Genomic DNA, 24,254 nt, shown 5'->3' on the forward strand with positions numbered 1-24,254 from the left:
ATATGGACTTGTTTTAGTATGCATGTTAATATAGTGTACTTGTGTAGCAATTTCTAGCATCCAGAATCTTCCAAGTCATTATCCCATTATAAGAAGTCTATGAGAGGTTAACTCACCTTTGTATAAATAGAGAGTCTGAGACTAGTAGGGGATAAGAACCTCAACCAAGTTCACATGGCTGTACAGAGGGGCACAACTCACATTCAGATTGTTTTTAAAATATATAATTTAACATATATACATGGTCCATTACAAAGCCAAACAATTTCTGTAGTGTGCAGTAAAAACCCACCCATAGCACACTCACACATCAAGTGTCCTTAACAACACACACAGCTGATAGCTTGGCCTGTTCCAGAACGGTGAGGTCATGGATGTCATATAGGTCCACAGAGCAACTTTCTCATAGATCTATTTGCCAGGCATCCCAGCCTCCTTCTCACTCAAGTCCATTCAAATTAACATGCAAAGTTGAGTCAGCAAGGCACGTTGTAACGGGCTGGCACGGGGTGGGGAGGGTGTGGGGGTCATCCAGGACACGTTTGTCCAGCTTGGCTTATACTTCCTACTCTCCTACCATTAGGGAAGCAGTCAAAAGACTTTGCTCTTACACGAATGGATGTTCCATTAGAGTTAGTAACCTTGGCACACTTCCAAGAGGCCCCCTTCTACCATTCTGTCAATCAAAAGCATACCACCCTGCTCCTTTTGGAAAAGGCTAAGTGAGAACTTCTTGGAGAATAGTCTCTATACAGGGATAAGCCCCCCTGCCAAAGGGATGGAAGTACTTCAGAATGAACAGTGACTTGTCCTGTGACTGTGGACAATAATGGTTGGGGAATGGGCACTGGGGTATCCAGACAGTTCATTGTCAGCTTAGACCTCAGACTGCTCCACAATCTGCCTCTCTGCCCTTGAGTCACCAGGGTCAGTGCATCTATTTAAAACAAGAGATGCTATCTTGAATGACTGCTTACAATAAGCACTTTATGCTGCTCTGGGTGCCCTGGCAATGTTATCTGATCCTTTGAAAACCAATTAGTACATCTCTACCATCTCACACTTGGGCCCATAATGGTATTTCCTCTAGCTATATACTATGAGCTTGATATCACAGATACAGGAAGGGTAGAAGATTAAAATTCAGATTAAAAAAAAAGATAAAAAAGGAAAAAAACATAAAGGGGTTTGGCTCAGCAGAAAATCCTCTTGAATGGTCTCAGAATTAGAGTCCTCACCCTTCAGGGCTCAGACAGACCCAGAAAATCTTGTCCTGGGAGATTTATCCAAAGGGCTGCGGCCCCTGCTCTTCGCAGAAAGGAGCTTCATACCTCTCTGAAGGCACCTGAAATGCCCTTGGAAAGGGGCTCCCACCACACAGAAGGCACAAGTGAAAATACAAAAATAAGGACTTTGTATCCAAAGTTTCATAAATAACTGGAGTGGCAGATATTAAATAAGATGCAGGGTTACAGCTTGTTCTCCTCGAAGAGGATCTGCGCATAGACCGTGCTGGTGGGGATGCCCTTGGCTGCCCGGTGGGGCTTGATCAGCTCCAGCTCAGCGTAGGTCAAGTTCTCCTCGGCAATCTTTGGCTATAAGACAAAACACAGCACAATTGGAGCCGACCACAGGGAGCTCAGCATCACACATCCATTCATCAGCCATGTATTTGCATAGCACTTTGGGGATTTAAAGGGAAATAAATGGACAAAAAAATTTAAGGCATATGTAAAACTTAAAGAACCCAAAGCTACATCTTATCATCTTATATAGAACACTATGTCCTGCAGTGAAACACCATATGATTTAAGTTGTCATAGAACACTTACAAAAAATGATTAAACATGAGGCCACAAAGTAAACTTTAATTCCAAAGTAAAAATAATGTAACTAACAGTCTTTGCTGGAAAGAATAAAACACAGACTGAAACAAGAAGTCCTAGAAATTAACAACAAAACCAAAAAGCTATCACCTAGAAATTTTAAGTGACTTAATCTATATAAAACTAAAATTTCAGCATATGATGAAAATAATGGCAAAGAAAATATTACAGTCCAGAACCTAGGAATGTAGTACTCGGAGAAAAGTTGTAACGTTAAATATTTATATTAAACAATAAGGATGAAATGGATCAAACATCCAATTTAAGAAATTAGAAAAAAAACAAACAAAAGCAGAAGAACCAAAAAAAAAAAAAATTAACACTAGACATATAAGTCAGAAGATAGAAAAATCATAGAATAAATAAAAATATCCAGAAGTTTATGCTTAAAAAACACCCATGAAACAAACAAAAACTTAATCAAGACAAGAAGGGAAAAAGCATAAATGAATGGAATGGGAAATGAAAAACCCTTGAATACCAGATAAAGTGAGTAATATTCTAGCAAAACATAAATTATAAACACTGAAGTGACTTAGCAGCAGCAGCAGCATGTGAATGCACTAATTCCATCAAAGACAAGAAAGAAAGAAAAGAAAGGAAGAAAGGAAGAAGAGAGAAAATACTGTCAAAGCACCTGGCACAGGCAGTTTGATAAGAGAATTTCCAAAAGAAATTCCTTTGAGGAACAGATAATCCCAATATAATTAAACTGATTCAGAGCATTACAAAAATGGAAAAACTTCACATACTTTAGAACAATTTCATTTATTAGTATATAAGTTAGCATCAATCAGATTTACCCAGAATAAAAAAGCACACTAAAAGATAATCATGCTCAAATTGATCTTATTCTAGGGATAGAATGAATGGAATAAATGGTTCAGTATTAGAAAAATCTATTAATATAATTCATAACAGTTATACAGAGAAAAACCACATGGTTATCTCTATAGATACTGGAAAGGCATTTAAAATTTAAAAATTTTTGTTAAAAATAATTCTTGATAATATAATACAGTCATAGATTTTTTTTCTTACCATAATTAAGGAAAATTATTAAAGAATAATTTGTGATCCAACTCCAGTGACATTAGAAATATAAATCTTACTATAATTAAAGCTCTGTGATACCAACAAATGAATCGACAGCAATGCAACTGATGAAAACATGCATAAATTAACCCAAATATTATTTTTCAATAAATGGTGTTGGGATACTTGGGTAGCCAATTGAAAAAAGTCATATTGTTCACATCACTCTTTACATTAGATAAATTCCAGATAAATTAAAAATTTTAAATTTTAACATGGAAAATAAACTCAAAAGTGCTAGAAGACTGTGTAGGGAAATTCTTAAAAAATAATCTCAGCAATTATTTTAAAAATTATTTAAATTATTTAAAGATTATTTTTAAAAAATCTCACCAATTTAAAATATGTGTTTTAAAGTCTTACACAAAACCCAGGAGCAATAGAAAAATGACATGTAGATTTTCATGCGATATATTGCAGAATACTCTCTAAATAAAGTCAAAGGACAATTGAAAAAAATGAGCAAAATAGTCACAACTCATATCAAAGGGTCTTACAATTGAATAACAATAATGGCCAACAGTCCATTAGAAAATTAAGCAAAGAACAAGAGACAGGATCAGAGACTTCACAGGAAGGGAAATACAAAAGTTCTCACACGTACTAAATGAGATTCCACCTCTCTCAAAATAAGACAAGAATGATTTAAAATCACTTAGACATCAGTTCTTGTCTTTCAAGCTGACGAACTAAAAGTTTTCGAAAAGAAACGGCAAGAAACAAGTCCTGTATATTGTTGGTGGAAATGTTATTGGTACAAGCAAAAAACTGGAAACACTTCAGTGGACATCAGTAGGAGTCTGATGCATTCTTAATGAGGTACTCGGCACAGTCTTTAAAAAGAATGCTGAAGCCATATGAGTACTGTCTGTTTTACTATCTTTTGTGTAAACTGTGTCTATGGGAGTAAATATACATGTATATATTTTGTGTGCTCAGAAAACCCTTAGCACTCACCTGGAAATCAAGAAGTTGGTCTTCAAGGTTCCCTCTGGGGAAGTAAACTATGTGGTTGGAGAGAGACTCACCCTTTATGGTATATATTTGTTGAATCTTGTAGATGGTACATTATTTAAACAGCATATTAATTAATTTTAATTCACAATTAGAAAAATAAAAGTTAGTCACTGATTTATAGTTGTAAAAGACACCTCATTTTTGTTTAAGCAGTTCTGCTTTTATTTTTTGGTTTTGGTTGTGCTGTCATAGTTTGTGTGTGTGTGTGTGTGTGCTATACCTTGATTAACTTACCAAAATTCAGGACGAATAAATCGTATACATTCACATTAAGTTTCTTAAAATGTGTGCCAAAAGCAAAAATGAGATGAAGCATCATACTAAGGTACAGGGAGGAGAATATAAAGAACTACTTACAGCCAGTACCTAATAGTAAGGGACACCAAGTGACCTTCATAATTATCTGGCTCTTTTTAAATTTCAGTGATAAGGACAGTTACATGGATCAGAGCCTCCTGCTTGTCTTTTTACACCAAAAATCTTTACAGTTCTTCCTAGTCATCCACATCTCACCAGCCAACAAAAATACCATTTACCTCTTGCCTTTCGGTTTAATTACATTTCACGTTATAATGATTCCATTTAGAAATGTCATGTGTCCTCAAATAAGCACACAAAACACAACTCATGTAAATTGCAGGACCAAGATTTATGAAATCACATTGTCCAGGTGTTTTATTACATTACTCTGAAACTGCATTGTTTTCTAGCATAGATTATCTGTTTATTCTTAAGTTATTCCATTATGTTTGGATATGAAAAATAACACTAGCTTTCTCAATACAGGTCACCAGGCTGGCTTGGCTGATGTGTTGTTTTCATACATTTTTATGATGTTCCTATAGTAAACATAATTTAATAAAGCCAAAGCACACTAAATAAATAATTGCATCTAGAAAAGCAATAAAAACAAATAAAATTAGTACTTTCATAAGTGGAAAGGTACTTCAATTATGCTACAAGCAACAACCCACCATAAAATGTGTAGAATCATTTCCCTTATGCATATTTCTGGAATATAATAATTTGATTGAAGATACGAGGCAGCACACAAGAGGCTCTGAATTGTGAAGAGTATACAGTTTCCAACAGGAGATGCATCATATCAGTCCTTGGCACCTTTAAAGAACCTATTGTTTTTCTGGCATGCATCCTTGGCTATCCCCATCAACCATGTGCTTAATTACATTTCCCAGCTTGTTTAACTAGAAATAAATTTCTTACTGCCACTAAAAAGGGGAAAATGTAGACTTCTCACCAGTTTTCACTCAGCTACCTTTCTCTGCCCTGATGCTTTAGGGGAAGGCTTAGGTGCATTAAGAAGCAGCTTAGAGAATAATATTGGCATATCAGTGAGAGTAGGTAAGACTCAGCTTCCCTGTTGGCTCAGCGGTAAGGAATCTGCCTGCCAATGCAGGAGATGCAGGTTTGATCCCTGGGTTGGAAAGAACCCTTGGAGAAAGAAATGGCAACCCACTCCAGTATTCTTGCCTGGAGCATCCCAAGGACAGAGAAGCCTGGTGGGCTACAGTCCAAGTCACAGAGAGTCAGACTTGACTTAGTGACTAAACAACAAGCAACAACAGGGAGGACTACAGGACTGGGAGTAAAACTGGGAGCCAGGAGCAGAATGCCAAGGTTAAAGGGGGCAGCTGCAATGGTGCAGAGCCAGGGTGAGGGACCTGCTATAGGGCCTCTCCTGTACTTCAGGTGATGTCTGGCCAACACGAACGTGTTTAGATTTAAGATAAAGAATTACTCCTGATGTGTATGGCAATTCAGGAACTGGAGGGCAGTGAGTGGGTCTCTGAAAGTGAATCAAGACACACTTCCGTTAGTTCTCTGACAGCTCCTGGCCCTCAAACGGCCCTCTCCAAGCCGCTGTCCTAATCCCGGTGGTGCAGGAGGTACACGGGACATCAGTACTCAAGAAAACAAACTGAAATACTCTTGAACTGGCTGTTCACAAACACTCCGACAGCAGTTCTCGCCTGCACTTGAAAACACAAAGGCAAGTGTAGAAGGCGGGACCTCCAGGCCTCAGACATGAGCTTGACACCTAGGTCCACTGGTGCTGTGTTTCCCAGAAACAGGAGGGGGCTGGGGACCAACAGCTGGAAGTCCTGCTAGGGTCTTTTAGAAGAAGCTCCAGAACTTTCTAAACATGTGAGAAGCAACAGTCCTCTTTCCCAGGACTGTTTGATTTTACTTTCTTTTTCCTTTCACCAGGCCTGAAAAGTCTCTAAGCCCGTTTCTCTTTCTATTCCTCCAACAGAGGCCTGGTATACTTGGTGTCTTGTAGGTTCTAAACCCCTTTGTTTTATGTCTTTAATCTCACTTTTCACCCATTTCCTCCCAGTCATGAAGAATCCACTCCCCTGGTCTGGAGTGGAATTCTATGAGCAAGAGGGGATGGAGGCTCAGATATAAACATGTGTCAGTATATCCAAGGAAGGCAAGAATAAAAGGAAATTTTCTCAGTTCAGTGAAAGTGTTCATGGGGAGGAGGTGAGGAGAGTGGCCCCGATTCTGTCACCCAGTGGCTGCTTGCAGAGCATGGGAGCAGGGGCAAACCGCTCACTGGCCAAAGAATGAAGAGATTTTATAATAAATTTTTATTAATTAACTTATTTGCATATATATTTAAATCTTTCTAACCATGCCCCTGAGCTATGTTCTCCAATGCAGGTGGCACCTCCTACCCTCCACCCCATAGGTTCACCCAGGTGTGGTGCACCCCCTGAGCTAGCATTAAAGACCTACTCTCACCTCCTGCTATGTCTTCCAGGGACACCAAGAATTTTGTTTCACTTCTTAATTTAGAGACTTCCCTGGTAGTTCAGATGGTAAAGCATATGCCTACAATGCGGGAGACCTGGGTTCAATTCCTGGGTTGGGAAGATCTCCTGGAGAAGGAAATAGCAATGCACTCCAGTATTCTTTCCTGGAAAATCCCATGGACAGAGGATCCTGGAAGGCTACAGTCCAAGGGATCGCAAAGAGTCGGACATGACTGAGTGACTTCACTTTCTTTCTTTCTTAATTTAACTTTCTTAAAAGACATGTAGTAAAAGTGACTGTCTAATGGATCATTGTATGCATCCAAACACAAGAACAGGTTTCTGGGCCCACTGCCCCCACAGGACTCAGGACAGTCCCATCATATGCCTTCATGTTATCTCTGCAGTCACGTCCTCCCTCTAACAAGACCCTCAGGTAACCCTGACCTGTGTTCTGTCGCTGAGGTTCTCTCTCTTAAGTTATGTCATGTGAAAGGCATCATATGGCATGCAAGCTTGTGGGGTCAGCATTTTTCTCTCAGAATAATTCCCTTACGTGTCATCCAGGTTGCTGCATGTATCAACAGTTTGCTCCTCTGGATTACTAAGTATTCCACTGTGTGTCACATGCCACATTTTGCTTATCCATTCACCTGCTGAAGGACATTTGGGTCATTCTAAGTTTTCGGTGATTATGAACGGAGTTGCTATAAATATTCATTGCAGGTTTGTGTGGGAGATTTTCGTTACTCTAGGGTAAACACCCAGGAATGGGGTTGCTGGGTTGTATGCAAAGTATGTTTAACTTCAAAAGAAACTGCCAAACTATCCATTCAGAGTGTCCACACCATTCTTCCCTCCCTCCAGCAATACTGAGAGTTTTCATTGCTCTGCATACATGATGGCACTTGGTATTGTCCGTTCTTTTTATTTTAGCCATTCAAGTAGATGCTAGTGGTCCAGTAATTACCTTCTCACTGTACCCAGGGGACTCAGCAATTCCAGATTTGCACTCAAATTCTCACTGATGCTGTGCCCAATTAAATTCCCACACTGCACAACATCCCCTCAAAACTGGGAAAGGATGATCACACAGACCAGTTTTCGAATACAGTAATGGAATCTTCTGGACTCCAGGTGTAACAAAGTGAGTCTGCAAGCATCAGAGATTGAAATGCCATGTCTCCCATCCCCTGTCTTTCCTTTCTGCCAGTGGTGAGATGCTGCTACAGCAGATGACAGCCTCCAGGCTGGATCTCCCACTTCTCACTTAAGCCCCACTTACCCTCAGTTTTAGAGTGATGATTATGGAACATATGTCAATGGGGAAGGATTTTCTGGCTAAAGCTAACACCAGAAAAGTCAGCCTCAAAGAAATCAGAAGTTGTGTACCTCTTGGAAACACACCTCACTTCAAGTTCCTCATTGGAAGTTTCTGAGTGCTTCATTTTGTAGGTATGTTTCTCGGGAATCAAGCCAAGAAATAACTTTCCTACCAGGAGAGAGAGAGGTTTAACATTCTATGCAGACTCCTGCAAAACAACACCTTTTCATAGAGATCACAGATGGATGTGCAAGTTGAATTAAGTTGCAGGAATAAAAGAAAAATGCAATTGCAGCCACTGCAAGTTCTCCAATGTCAGAAGTTCAATTGGGTAATACCATTATTGCAGCAACAGATCAATAACTAGGACATGGGATGTTTATGCTAACGTCACCTTAGAGTTTAAAAATGTGATTGCAGTTCTACCGAGTTGCACGATCAGGAATCTATTTACCCAAGAGAGAATTACATATTATCCATATTATCGAGGGCAGACTTCCTCTTCCCCTTTTGAGATAAGTGCTCATTTTTTATTCAACAGAGGAGTACCTAGTAAAACAAATGCTCCCCTCCTAACATCCACACTTACGCAACTGTGGCCACTCAGTGGGGGGAGGCGCTGTACATTCAGAGAAGCTCTATTTGATGGAAAGCCTGTAGTGGAAACTTGTAGGTCCCAACTCCTTAAATGTCCTGTAAGAATCAACTTGCCTTGGAAATGAACTTGACTTAATTTTGAGTTCCACAGGTCTGTCAAATGGCATATTATGGAAGGAAAAAGTAGAGTTCCCTGGTGTGCACATTAAATGAACATAAAGGCTCAAATGAACAAAATAAACACATTTCCAAGACAGATATGTTAGATGATGGTACAAAGGAAGCAATCCAGAAGTGACTTGGAGAGGCGACAGACAGCGGGGTTTGAGAAGTGGTCCTTCTGAGATAGAACTCAGGAACTATTAACTAATCTTCATTAACTCACTCACTCTTCACATATCAGTCCTGTGAGGTGGGACCAGTGGTCATGGCCACTTCATAGAGGAGCAAACAGGCTTTAAAAGGCAGGTTCATGGCTCCAGGTCCTGCAGCCATTGCTAGGCAAAGCCTGGACTCAGAGACAGGCAGTCCTGCCTGGCATCCACCCTCTGCTCAGGAGCAGTCCCCTGAACTTACAAGTGCAGGGTCAGCAGCAGGGACTAAGACTCTGATGTGGGCGCACTGCACCCAGGTGAGTCAGCCAGGTAAACAGCAGACCTTGAAATCCCAAAGGGGAAAAGAGTGACCTTCCAAAGACAACAGGGAAGCTTTACTGGTACGAATCTCTGGAGAGTGTGCTTTCAGAACAGGTCTGCACTGCTCAGTGAGCAGGTGAGCTCCAGATAAACAGGAAACGGGGTAAGGAGAGCTGCCCACTCCCAACCCTCATGCTCATCAGAGGCCTGGCTTGGTGTGGGGGAACAGAGGCTCTAAGGGCAGACACATGTGGCTGACACCGATTGGAGGACGACGAATGAGGAGGGGAACCTCGTTGGAATCCCTTCAGGCAACCCCTCGTCTCTCTCCACGGTCTCACCCCCAAAGGACTCTTAGCCCCCAAGAAAGGAGCAATGTGCCTCTGACCAGCACGGGAAGAAGATGAAAAGGGTACAGGCTCTGCTTTGACCAGGCAGCATGTGGGTGGCAACAGACTCTTGATTAGAGGTGCCCACTGAACAGGTAGAAATATGCAGCCAAGGAAGGACAAGGGATAGGACTGAAAAATCCAGGGGAGTTTTCTGAGGTACTCTGCAGCTAGAGCCACATGCCAGGGCTAAACTCACCACCTCCTCAGAGCCGAGGTCAGTGTCACACTGGGACCTTTGGCTGCAGCAGCATAACTCGTACCAGAATAGTCCTCAGCTGAGGCTGGGATCCAGCTGCACTCCCAAACCCAGCAGGCAGCTGCGACTGCAGACCCAGGCACACCTTGACAGTCTGAAGCTAGAGAAGAGGACTCCCCACTACTGTGCGTGGAGACAGGGGAGCTCTCTGAGGCCCACTTCCTGTGTTCCAGCCATCTATAAGCCTTGCAGAGTCCTACCTCATACCCGGCTTCCCCTCCTCATGGTTGCCCAGTGACTAATGGTCAATACCCAGTGTTATCCAGGACTTTGGAAGGATTAGAAAGTCTCTGTAACTCAGCAGAGAAGCCTTGGATTGAGATAAAGGTTTCAAGGTCTTATCCAGGTGTGTTGGCACCTTGGGTTGGATGAAGTCATTTGGAAACCATGAGCAAATTCACATCATGCTCCTGAATCTACAGAATGCAGAGGATGTTTAGCAAAGTGCATTCCCTGAATGAATCTGACATGATGGAAAGTCACATGCCCCTGGCTAATTGCTCTAAGGATAGGCAGAAGCGACTGGCTTGAGAAGGTGCTGAAGCTCTGCCCTGAAAGGCCCGAGGCTTATGAGTCATCAGACAGATGGATATCTCTAGACTTCACCAACATACGTTTTGGAAACTAAAATGTGATTATGGACAACGCTCTTGGGGAGGGTCCTGATACATGACACTTCTCACAGTGTCACAGTGAGAGCTCCATGATCTAATACAGTCACTCATTTTCTCTTCCCCACGGACCACAGATGTATGTTTTCCCAGCTGTCTTCCAAAAGTACTTTTCCTGGCAGTATTATTCAAGAGAATGCTTATGCTTTGAATAAGACAGTGTTTGGTTACCTACTTCCATATAGAAGTCCACTTTAAAAATCTTCACTCTTGAATCTCAGTCTTCTAATCAGCTTCAATCTCAAACACTTAGATTCATCGGTTCGAGCAAGGGTCTGCCTGGTGGTACTTAAGAGCATGGACTCTTGGAGACTGACTTATTTACTGTCTGTGTGACCTTGGGTAAGTTACTTAACCTTTCTGTACCTCTCTTTCTTTGTCTGTAAAGTGGGACCCATACTAGTACCTATCCCACAGGGTTAGTTTGAGGATTAAATGCATTAATAAATGTAATGTACTTAGAAGATTACCTGGCAGCTAAACAGCAAATGCTACACAAGTGCTCAATTATTTTTATGACTGCAATTTTTATCATAGAAATGAACAAGTGTTGCCTTTAACAATTGGTCCCTTTGAAATATTTAAAAGCAGAGAAAAGAAGATAGTCAGAGATTATTTGGAAAACATCATGTACAAGATGCTGCTGGATGCCACTGGAGCTCAGACAATTGCCCAGAAAAAAATTAGGTAATTTTTTTTAATAGTGTCACAGATACTTGTTCTGAAAAGATAAGTTGAATCATGCCATTCACTGCTCTACACAAAATTCCCCATTGTTTCTCTTCACACTTGGAATAAAATCCAGTGTTCTGTTCAAGATCCTCCTCCTTCCAGATCTTGCCCTGGGACTCCTCTGTCCCCAGCTCACATCATATGTCCCCCATGCTGACCAGTGCTCCGGCCGTGCTGGTCTCCTTGTGTTTCTTGGACACACCTGGACAGCACTTCCTGTGTGGGGCCTTTACCTGGGCTATGCTCTCTGCTTGGAATGTTCTTTCCCCACATGGCAGTGCAGCTTGGTTCCTCACTTTATCAGGTCTTTGCTCCAAGGCAGCCCCCACCCCATCAAACACGTCCCTGCTTGACTCCCTACCCTGCTCTCTGGCTCTGCTGAGTGCATATCACCCCTTGGCACTAAAAAGCAGTGTACATTTGGTGATCATTGGTCTTCTCACACTGGAATGCAACGATAGCACCTTGTGTTTACTTAGTTCACCAATAGCTCTTTGCATAAAGTCCTCTTACTGTCATTCTCATTTCACAAGAAATGGCAAGCTTGAGGCCAATAGCTGCTGCTGCTAAGTCGTTTCAGTCGTGTCCGGCTCTGTGCGAACCCATAGACGGCAGCCCACCAGGATCCCCCATCCATGGGATTCTCCAGGCAAGAACACTGGAGTGGGTTGCCATTTCCTTCTCCAATGCATGAAAATGAGAAGTGGAAGTGAAGTCTCTCAGTCGTGTCCGACTCTTCGCGACCCCATGGACTGCAGCCAACCAGGCTCCTCTGTTCATGGGATTTTCCAGGCAAGAGTCCTGGAGTCGGGTGCCATTGCCTTCTAGCTAGCAAGCGCAAAAGCCAGCACAAGAGCCAGCCTGTCACCACATCACTCAGCTCAGTGGGAGCAGGGGCTCTGTCAAATGTATCCACTGCTGCACCCAGTGGCATGCAGGGAAATTGCTGAGCAACTGACCCTCCAAGAAGAAAATTCATTTGTAGCATTTGCTGACTTACATATGTAAATCCTCCCACAGTGGCTGATTTCAAGATGCCAGAGATATTTCCTCTCTCTAGCAGACAGGAGTGGGCTGCAGCATGCCACTACAACTTAGCTCCTAGAAAGACAGCCGACCTATGTGCTACCTGGCACATAGGAGCTACTCAATGTTTGTGTTGGTAAGCACTGGGGTAGTACCTCCATGGGCACATGCCATCAAAGTGAGGTGTGTGTATCACTACTGTCAAAACCATCATTATCACCACCATCATCACCACCAGCACCAATACCATTACCACCACCAGCATTATGTCACAGACACAATGCACAAGGCACAAAGCAAGCATGAAGCACAAATATAAAGCAGTAGTAGGCATGCTAGTTTATTTGTTGGATTTATATGTAATATGGGCAATGGGCACCTATGACTGAATTCACAGTTTGAAGCATTCATCGTCCTTCTATGCATACTCTATAATCTTAATTCATAGGGCTGTGTCTTATTGCCGCACATGTGCTTATTGCTGCTGCTGCTGCTAAGTCACTTCAGTCGTGTCTGACTCTGTGTGACCCCATAGACGGAAGCCCACCAGACCCCCCCGTCCCTGGGATTCTCCAGGCAAGAACACTGGAGTGGGTTGCCATTTCCTTCTCCAATGTGTGGAAGTGAAAAGGGAAAGTGAAGTCACTCAGTCATGTCTGACACGTAGCGACCCCAGGGACTGCAGCCTAACAGGCTCCTCCGTCCATGGGATTTTCTAGGCAAGAGTACTGGAGTGGCTTGCCATTGCCTTCTCCAAAGTACCAGTTAATCTTATTCAAATAAGTAAAATAAAAACAGGTAATTTTATGATCAGCATTTCTCAATGAATGCCCTGCAAACTTAGCTGGTTATAGACAAGCCTTGACACGTGGTGTATATAGCCTGTACGTTCACTAGAAACCAGTTTATGATTCCCCTAGTGACTAAGATACTAACCAAAAAAGAAATTCACTTCTACTTCCAAAACTTATATTAGCTCAGATCTAAACTCAAGAATTACCTGTAACCTAAGGATAAAGTTAAATCCCAATTATCTAGACGTTCAGTGAGAGGGGAGAGGTTATTTCAGGAAGCAAAATTAAATTTAGGAATTGAAATTGTTCAAAGTAGCAGTTCACAAGTTTAGGAGTCTGAATTCTTGAAGCAGACTAATTTGAATCTCAGTCCCTTCCTAGCCATCTGAGCATAAGACAAGTAACTTACTCCATGCCCGTTTCCTGATGTGTAAAATGGAATGGTAAAAGCAACCATCTCATATGGTTGTTGCGAGGATAAAATGAATAGATACTCATAAAGGGCTTAGAAACAGAGTTCACTACACAGTAGATGCTAAAACCTATTAGCAGAAAAATACATGCAAAAGAAACCTTTTTGAATACCAACCCCCTAAAAAGATAAAATGAAAATGTAGTGGTTAAGAGCACACACTTTGGAGTCCAACAGCCTAGGCTCTAATCTTAACTTTGCCACGCCCTAGGTGGATTTTTTAAATCTCTCTGTGCCTCAGGTTTACTAATCTCAAAAATGGAGGTAACAATTATACCTACTTCCTTGGACTGTCTTAAGATTAAATGAGTTAATACAAGTGCTTCAAACAGTTCTGACACATTGCAAACACTCAAAACGTGAGCTTGTCAGGTTTGGTTCATATTTTATGTAAAGTTCTCTTTAAACTTTCTCAAAATACATGGACAGTGGTTATTTTGTTTAATGAGAGCAATAAAATTGCCTATGGCCCCCAAAACACCACCAACCAACGTGGGAGTTCCCATTTTTTGATTCTTGTTGTTTAACAGCCTTGTAAAATCACAGTGTGTCCAAACAAATAATACAAGAGGAAAAATAAGAGTTGATTGATAAGGTTGCTTGGTCCAAGAAATAAACAAAATTGTAACATAAGCTTCAGGAAAGAAATTCAAAAACTTAATCAAATGAACTGCTGCTGCTGCTGCTGCTAAGTCACTTCAGTCGTGTCCGACTCTGTGTGACCCCATAGACAGAAGCCCACCAAGCTCCCCCGTCCCTGGGATTCTCCAGGCAAGAACACTGGAATGGGCTGCCATGCTACTGATTAAAAATATACAAAAATAAGCATTTCAATAAAATATCAACAAAGGATACAGATCTATCAACATTTAGAATCTGGGCAGCTGCAGGAAAGAAAAAATTTAAAATTAAAAAGGTGCCTAAAATAAAGAGCATCTCCCATCAGAGCTGTCCACTTGCTAAAATTGTTTGAATCCGAGTTTTTGGTTTTTTAATTTTGACCATGTGATTCTAACACTAAATAGCTGAAAACCAAACCACAACACAACTTTTCTATAGACTGAATCAATAATGTCCCATATAAACATTTTTTTCCAGTTTTGGAAAGTATTACGTCCAGTTTCTGTATTATACAGACCTTCTATGTATTTATAAAAGGAGACAGTCTGATGAAGAGTACTAGACTAGAAAAGTTCTTTAATAAAAGCTCTTGAAAATTAGAAACAGTAATATTAAAGTTGCAGTAATAGTATCAGTACCAGGTGCTAGGGGTCTGTTCAAAGCCACACATGAACTGATTTAATCTTAAAAAAAAAAAAATCTTGGCCTCTATTCATTTTGCTCACTGATGCATCCTTAGTATGATCTAGAATAGTGCCTGGTACATACTAAACACTCAATTATTCACAGCTCATACATAACATAGAGGCACACAGATAAAACCTTTCCCAGTCTTAAAATTCTAACTGGAGCATTTTTTTGCTCCAAAGTTCACACCCTTAACCATTATAGTGCCTCTCTAGAGCTTTTAAATGCTTAAAGTGGTGTCACAGCAGCTGGGTATCACCTGTAAAGAATTTATAAATTCAGCTTTAGGAAATTATAATAATGAATGAGGGGAACACATGCACACCCAGGGCAGATTCATGTCAATGTATGGCAAAACCAATACAATAATGTAAAGTAGTTAGCCTCCAATTAAAATAAATAAATTAAAAAAAAATAATGAATGAGCATTGAATGTGGCTAGGGAAACAAAATCCCCTAAATATACCATTAGTTTGTCATGAACTGAGCTTCATGTAGAAATTTTCTTCCTGACATTCTGGATGCCTAGCTTGATGTTACAGATATTATAGGTTGATGATGCTTTATTACTCTATTTTTTTTCCCCAAAATGGTACTTCATTTCTAGTATTATCTATTTGAGATTGAAAAAGTCTTCTAATAACAACTCTGAAGTGCTCTGCATTCAAAACTGAAGTTTTCAATGAAATAGGCTTTTTTAAAAAAAAAAAATCAAATATGAGTACAAATTATATTGCTCCATGAGATTACAAAAATAAAACAGAATGAAAGTTTTAAAAAAAATTTCCTGGCAGTGCAACAATCCCAACAATGAAGTGCCCAATAAAGGCAGCAAATTAGCTGAGCTGAGACGGAAAGCAAGCTGCCTCTCACAGGGACATTCCCTGTAGACACACAGGAATGGTCCTGCCCTAGAGTAAGTTCAGGACCCCCAAAGGCAGGGTGGATCTGTGTGACCAGGCGGAGTCACTCAGTGGACTGGCCCTGCTGGACTTCCAGGCCTACTTTCAGCCTGGGCTGTCCTTGGCCCCAGCTTCCCTCTATGATGCCTATTCACCTTTGTCAGGGGTCAAACGCTGCAACCCCTAGAGCAACTCATACACTCCCTGTCAACACTGAATGTAAGACAGCTAAACAATTCCAGTGAATCTGTGATGCAGCAAATGGGAGAAACACAGTTCCGAGGTGGTCAATCCTGAAGCCACCTGCCTCCTGAAAGCACACAGCTGCACTATCCTTCAAGAACAGAACGGGAAAGACTCCCTCTGTATCACTTCTAGAGGATTCTCACTGTCTCCTGAAAAAGGGTTCCCATGAGTGCTTAAGGTGCTACCAGTCTTAAAAGATTCCTGAAAGTAATGGCTTCACTTGGGCCATCTTTAAGAACATCAGAGTCTTGACCAACCTCCATTGGCCTGTGATACAGTTGAGAAGCCTCCAGCCCAGCAGCTGTTTAGAGACAGCGCAAGGCAGCAGAGGGACATCAGAACCGACCTCCTGGCCTACAGGGAACTGACAACCCTGCATCAGGGCTGAGTCCCTAACACGGGATGTTCCCACTGCCATTTCTGGGACGCCTGAAATTGCCTCCTTGGTGATCACATCTCATTCATGAAAGACCCAGCCACTCGCCCCTCCCTCTCTGACTGAAGGAAGCCCATGAAATGAAACAATTTCTGTTTTCCCTACTCTCATCCATTACGAAGCCCCAGCATCTCTTCTTTCCTCCAATCGACATACATAACTCCCCGTGACAATAATGGGATGAACATGTGTACCGAGGGGGGCATAGAATTTTTATCTCTCTAAAAATGGGACTAGTGTGGTACAAGCATAGTTTTTGTTTTTTTCCCAAGGCTTTTACTTGGGGCGATATATTGTTCATGTGGTTGTGGGTTTTTTCCTTCTTTTTAATTTTAAATCGAGATTATGAACATATATTATGCAGGTTAATATATCCTTTTCATGTAGAATTCAACTGAAACCAGTGCTAGCACATTTAATGACAACAAGAGAAATTCTCCAGCTTATTATAAACATCCTTCAAGAAACCTGAAATGCATGTCCTCTGGAAATAATTTTGCTGGAGTTTGGGTTATTATTAAAATCTTCTCAGAATTCCATCACTGGGGTCTAATGGGCCTCAAAGCCCTTTTCTGCTACTGATCAAAGAAAAACTCTTTTTGGTCTTAGAAGTACATTCTGGATAGTGAAAACTAAGCTGGAAGAAGTGGGGTTCTTTCCAGACACCAGGGAAACACTGAACAGAGCTGGCATTTCAGTCCTGGGCTGACACTGGGCGGAAGGAAGGCCCTCTCCTAAGACAGGTTCCCTTCAACAATGACGGAATGAACCTCATCCTCTGTTTGTTTTAAGTGCTCTGATCTTTCAGATTCCATGAGAGGAGGCAGGTTTACTGCAGACTTTATAAACTCAAGGGAATCCCAGGCAAATGGGTCTTGGCCACACATTCTCTACACATCAGAATTCTCTACCTGTGACTGCGAGGGGTCCTAGAAGACCACAGGACAGGGCTACACCAAGCTGAGATGGGGATGAGCTATCCAGGAAAGGTTTTCAGGAATGAGGGAGAGTCACAATACCCTTTAGAAGCAGATTCTCATGTTTAATTATCTCTGTTGATAATGAGAAAATTCACCACTCTCCCAAGTGGGCTGACCTGTCTTACTAAAATGTTAGTGTAACTATTTCTGGAGGGCCAGTGATGACTCGGTCTTGCCAGCAATAACACAACCAGAGCTGGCTACTGTTTGTTAAGTTACTCAGAACTATACTTCTTAAACTTCAAGGTGCATCGGATTCATCTGGGACCCTGTCGAACTGCAGATTCTAATTCAGTAGATCTAGGGTGGGGCCTGAGCTGCTATTTCCCCAACAAGCTCCCAGGTGCTGCCCAGGTCGCTGGTCCCTGGACCTCACGTTGAGCAGTGAGGACTCAGAGCTGCAATCTCAGATCTGTGTCCTCGATTCACTCACTCCACATACAGTCTGCAGCTCCCAGGTCCCCCACTGAGGACACAGTTATGGACAGGTTGTCTATGACTTTAAAACTAACGTCAATCAAAATTTAAAACTTCTGGGCATTAAAGGACATAGTCAACAGAGTGCAAAGGCAACCTACAGAATGGATGAAAATATGTGCACATTATATATCTGAAAGGAGTTAATATCCAGAATATATAAAGAACATCTACCAACACACACAAAAAAATCTGACTGAAAAATGGGGAAAGACTTGAACAGACATTTCTACAAAGAAGATACACAAATGGCCAAAGCACATGAAAAAGATGCTCAACATCACTGATCATTATGAAAATGTAACTCAAAACCACAATGAGATACCACCTCATACCCATTAGGAAAGCTACAAAAAAAAAACACACACACACACACAGAAAATAAATATTGGCAAGGATGCAGAGAAAACAAAACCCTTGTGGACTGTTGGTAAGAATGCACATCCATGTTCACAGTAGCATGCGGCAGCATCCCAAGAGTCCATCGACGGATGAATGGATAAACAAAACGTAATATATACACATAAATCAAAATATCATTCAGCTTTAAAAACGAAGTAAATTTTGACACATGTTGCAACATAAATGATCCTTGACAATGTTATGCTAAGTCAAACAAGCCAATCACAAAAAGATAAATACCAAATGATTCTATTGATATGAGGTACCCAGAGTGGTCAAATTCATAGACAAAGTAGAAGGGTAGCTTTCGGGGGCTGGGGGAGGGGAGAGTGGAGAGTTATTTAATGAGTACAGACATTTGCAAGATGAAAAGAGTTCTGGAAACTGTTTGTACAACAACGTGAATATACTTAGCACCACTGAGTTGTATACTTAAAAATGGCTAAGATGCTCAATTTTATATTATGTGTATTTTAACACAATTTTTAAAAACTTTAAAAAAATATTTTCAGTATATAAGGTGTCTACCACAGACAGCCTTCACAGTAAGAGAAACATAAAGGTCACTTTGTAAAAAGGCACGATGCGGTTCTAGTGAGGGAGAAAGTTGAGTCAGGCATGAGAAGTGCTAAGATACAGGTGAGGCCAGGTGCTGTAGGAACCCTGGCAGGGGCAGGGGGGAGATCCTGAAGTCAGATAGATGGGGAGGTGGTGGGCATGGGGGACAGCTGTGGCCGGGGAGGAGGAAAGGACAAGCCAGGTGCCTGAGAAGTAATAGGCAGACTTCAATCACCAATGAACATGCGGATAAGGGAGAAGAAGGCACCTAGGGATAGGCACAGTAGGGATATCCTAGGTGGGGCAGGACCAGGGGAAGGTGATGAATTCTGCATGTCTAATTTGGGGTACATGTGGAGCCCCCTGGGGAATGTTTCATAAGCAGTCAGAAGAAACACTGTGGAACTGGCCTGAAGACTGAGATTAGGAAACCAATGCGCTGCACAGGTGGCTGTTGCACCTGTGAGAGTGTTGCGCCTCCCAGGCAATGTGTTCAAGGAGAAGAGGACCCAAAAAGAGGTAACACTCTGAAGAGGTGGAGGAGCGGAAGCCAGCCTAACCATCTGGGTATGGGTGACAGCCAAGAGGGAAAGCAGTCAGCTGGGGCGATGGCAGGTGACCCATTACTTCCAGGGACAAGGGCATCGATGTCTTGAGGGGTCAGATATAACAGATTAACTAAAATGTGCCATGAGGGTTGGCGATGGCAAGTCCCTGACATACAGAGCGTAGCACTGATGCCTACGAGAGTCCAGATGAGTGAAGCAGTGGGGCTGAAGGAGCAAGAGGCCTCAAAATAGAAAGTGGCGTGTGAGCTACATCCTGGAGGTGAGAGGCAGCCCTGTGGGAGGATGAGCCAGGCAGCAGGGGCAGGACAGAGTCCATGGGGCCAGCAGTAAGGGGACCTGGACCACACAGGGTAGTGGGGTGGAGGAGTGGAGCGGGAGACCAGCGATGGCAGTTGCCACTCGCAGGAAGCCGTGCTTCATCCTCGAGGCAAGGGGGAGCCACAAGAGTATTTTAAGCAGGGAAATGACATGACTGGAGTTATGTTTGAGAAAGATCCCTAGGCAGTAGTGCGGGAGATGGATCTGAGGGGAAGACAGGATACAAGAGATCCACTGGGAAACTTGTTGTAATTAAGTCCCTGATGTCCCTGATTTCCCCGTGTCTTCAGCCTTTTGCTTGCAAGGCAGAGTTTCTCCTTAGAGAACAAAGGTAGTCTGATCTTTCTAGCTACAGAGTGTTACAGGCGAGTGACTTGGTTCTAGAGAGAGAGGAAACAGGTGACACACTGGGGCAGCCTCATTGAGGAGGCGTGACCCCGAGGCAAAAGGAGCCCAGGGCCCTGCATCTTCTGTGAGTCGGTCTGGGGATGCTGCCAACCTGACCCTCTGGCTCACAGTCCCTGTTACTATCGAGGTGTCGCCTCCCCATCACAGAAACCGTTTTCTCTTCCTCCACGAGGTCTCTGAATCAATAAGTGACCTAGGGCAAGAAAAAGAAATCAAACGTACTCTGTTCCTTCTGAAACAAGGCAGCAACGACAGCCTTTTCTGGAACTGTGCGAACTATCTCAGTGGGTTCAGGGATCCCAAAACCACGGGAAGGAAACAGGGGTCTCCTGAAGGCCTTGGGGAGTCTTTGACCTAGTGTCCATCCCCCCACTGCCAACTAGAAGGAAAACTACACATTTTGAGTTTTGGGAAAGTGCGTCCTGGCCCCCTAAGGATGAAGAACCACTGATATATTGGAATAATGATTCATTGTCAGCATTCCAGGTTGTCAGACAAAGGGACCACACTGTCCATCAGAAAGACCCTTGGTGATAAGGTATGGCTTCATAAGCTAATTCTGAGAACAGGTTGTTGTGTTTGGTTGTTTTGTTAAAATAGGGGAAGGCAGTTCTGACACCTCGATTATAAAACGTCTAAAATGCCTTTCTCTTCTCTTTTTTCTGCTTGAGTCCTATCATTTTTTCTTTCAAACCACTATTAGTCTCTGGTATATATACTTCGTGCAAAATGCCATGTTATCTTGGAAACATAAGAAAAGATGTTAAGTTTTGAGGATGAAAATGCAAGGACCCAGGTCTGTCATTTTTGCCTGGAGTCCGAGGGTCTGCTGGGAGTCGGCATGTGTGGTTGAGATGAGGAAAACGGAGCCTGCAAAGCACCTAACAGAGGAGCTGACACACAGTAAATGCTCAATAAATGGAGGTTCTTCCCTCTTGCCAATGAGTCACTGGAGGCAGTGGGCAGGTTGCTTTCTTGGGGTGAGCATGTGTGTCAACATCACTCTGGAAAGAGCGGCTGGGGGGCTGGAGAGCTCTGTGGCCCGTGACCACTCCAGGAAACACTGTATTATGGACTTTGTGGCAAAATGCAGCAATTAAAGAATTAAACACCTAAACTGGTACCAGATCCCAAAGAAAAGATGTTGCTAAATTATTTTCTAAATAACCCACCAAGGCCTGTGTGAGTCAACAGGTAGCTATTGACTGTAGTTTCGGCTGCCATCAAGACTTATTGATCTGAGAGATAAATATCGACCAAATTGAGACTGAGGTCAATGCTGGCCTACTGAGAAAATAAATCTTAATATTAACCAAAACCTGTAAACGCTAGGCCTGGTATTTCCGACTCTAAACTGCTGATCAGGCAGAGGAACACTCAAAGTCAGTTCTTTTATTGTGTATTGTTGTAGGTGCAAACTGGTCTTCAAATTGACTCATTTCTGGAAAATTTGGCTTAAAACATTTTAAGTCTTTTCATATCTTAAATGATCAAAGGACAGGAAAGTTGGTAGTTAATAACAGCATTATGGATATTTCCATAAAACAAAGAATCCATTTTGAACTGCATATATGACTGCCCTGACTTACTTTCTGTGCAAATCAAGAATTTCCTCTGTTGGATCTCCATCCCAGAGGAGCACGCCAGCTCAAACAAACAAACAAAAAGTCCACAACATCGGGAAGGAGGTGGGAGGGGGGTTCAAGATGCAGGGGACACATGTATACCTGTGGCAGATTCCTGTTGATGTATGGTAAAAATCACAATATTGCACAGTAATTATTCTCCAATTAAAATAAATTAATTTTAAAAATAAAATTTGATGAAAAATGAAAAAAAACTCATGTGGGGCCAATTTAGGTGTGAAGGGGGTTTTAACTACCCCCCAAAAAATGTCCACAACAAAAAAACGTGTGATTGGGACCAGTTATTTTTGAAAATGCTATTGAATCTACTTCATTTATAAGTGGCCCCAAACTGCTGAAGGAGGCAGCACTGTGTCACTGTGAACTAGAAAGTTGCCCATTCAAGGCTGCTGACATTGCTCCATCCACTGGGGGAGCAGCCCTTTCTTCATGAGAGATGCAACGCTACCCTCTGTGGGTTGTAGGAACTCACTCTCCTTAAGCAGAGTGTTTGTGTGTCCTCACAGGCAAGTCTAGGAATGGGGGAACTTACTGTGAGAATTAAATATGATGACATGCAAAAAAGCACTTTTTCTTATATATCCCTGGGATGTATCAATGGAACGTCAATAAAGAGCAGTTTCTGTTTTCACAAGGGGTAAGAGATTAGATTAGAAACAACAGGCCCTGAGCAACTTAGAATGTAAAATGGGGAAAATTTACAAAAGTATAATCAGTCTTGAGGTTGTTGATAAATACATGGATTAGGAATAAAAGATCTGGAAAAGATGCACCCACACCTACACAAATATGCAGTGGTATGCGCAGCTGGGAGACAGCTCAGACATCGGGGGAGTCTGATTCTCATGGGTAGGATGCGGGATGCTCTAAGAAAAGTTGATCATTTCAGCCTCTGTGTTCAACTGAGTTTCCCAAAGTCCACTGAAGGACCATAGATCTATTGAAATTAGCAAAACCTTTGCTGCTGTATTTGAGGACGAGACTGGTATAGTCAATAGAGCAGAAATGGTGAGGAATTTTTGATGACGTGAACCAGATGGAATCACACTGCATGAAAACAGAACCCACAATTCATTACAGGGAAAAGGCGGTTCTCTCTTGGAAAATAGAAGAGCCATCCTATCCAGAGGAACAGCAGGTAACCTGGGCACAGAATAGGTCAGGGGTAAGGCTGAGCCAGGAGAAGATGTCAGAGTCATGCACAGAGATCCAGGTTTCCCTCTGAGACAAAGCTTTGAATAAGCTGGTTAAAACCTTACGCTCTGGATTCAGAAGGACACAGGTTCTGACTGCAACCATCAAGCTCGCAACATTACAGATTTGAAATCTTTGCTTGCCCTGACCTTGTGTAGATACACTATGCTTAGGAAGCTTTATTTTTACCTTTCATACTGATTAATTTTTTGTGTGGTGTTAAGTACCACATATATTCGGTACCACATACAGAAAAGATAATCACCATATACGGAAAAGATAATCCCTTCTTCACTGTGCTGCAATGTCACTTTTGTCATAAAGTCAAGTGACAATACATATGCAGATAAGTTTGGGGTTCTTTATTGTGTTCTTTTGGTTTATATGTCTATTCTTGTGCTAATACCATTACTTGAAAATGAAGTGAAAGTGTTAGCCGCTCAGTCATGTCCAACTCTTTGTGACCCCATGGACAGTAGCCCGCCAGGCTCCTCTGTCCATGGAATTCTCTAGGTGAGAATACTGGAATGGGTTACCATGTCCTCCTCCAGGACATCTTCCCCACCCAGGGATTGAACCTGGGTCTCCTGCGTTGCAGGCAAATTCTTTACTGTCTGAGCCACCGGGGAAGCCCAATTACTTACTACATGTAGTTTTAATGTAAATTTTGTGACCTGGCATATATAAACTCTCCACTTTTCTGTTCTCTTCCTTTACAATACACACACATTTTAGAACAGGCTTGCCAGTTTCTCTGCCTCTCTCTCCCTCTCTTTTTCTGCTTCTCTCTCACACACACACAAATACACAACTGCTGAACAAAATTAGCAACAAAATGAATAACAACACAAGTACATATTTGAAAGAAATTAAATCTCCATGTATGCACACTGAGGTAAAGAAATTAGTGAATAAATCAACAAGAGAAGGGAACCAGCTCTTGCTTATAGAAGAATTTTAAGTAGTAAACAGAGACGGGTTGAGGAAAACAGAAAATCACCGTTAATTCACCATAGTAATAAGTGCTACAAGCAAAATCCACTGATGAACACTAAAATAAGTGGATGAAAATTCAAGGAAAAACAGACTGTTTGCATAGGCTGGATGTATCTCCCCTAAAATGCCTATTACTG

At 42.0% G+C, this 24,254-nt stretch overlaps 1 protein-coding gene across 1 annotated transcript in view; it reads right to left on the bottom strand.

Annotated features, from left to right (window-relative positions):
• Positions 1-208: 208 nt before the first annotated feature.
• The window catches only part of VSTM4 (V-set and transmembrane domain containing 4), an 85,297-nt gene continuing 61,251 nt past the window's right edge, over positions 209-24,254 (bottom strand). The window contains exon 8 of the mRNA XM_055425260.2: positions 209-1,595. Within this exon, the coding sequence (XP_055281235.1) occupies positions 1,470-1,595 (126 nt within the window). The 3' untranslated portion in view covers positions 209-1,469. The remainder of the gene's footprint in view (positions 1,596-24,254) is intronic.

Source organism: Moschus berezovskii, chromosome 12 (assembly GCF_049115385.1).
Source record: "Moschus berezovskii isolate FMDL1 chromosome 12, NW_MosBer_1.0, whole genome shotgun sequence".
Classification (NCBI taxonomy): domain Eukaryota; kingdom Metazoa; phylum Chordata; class Mammalia; order Artiodactyla; family Moschidae; genus Moschus; species Moschus berezovskii.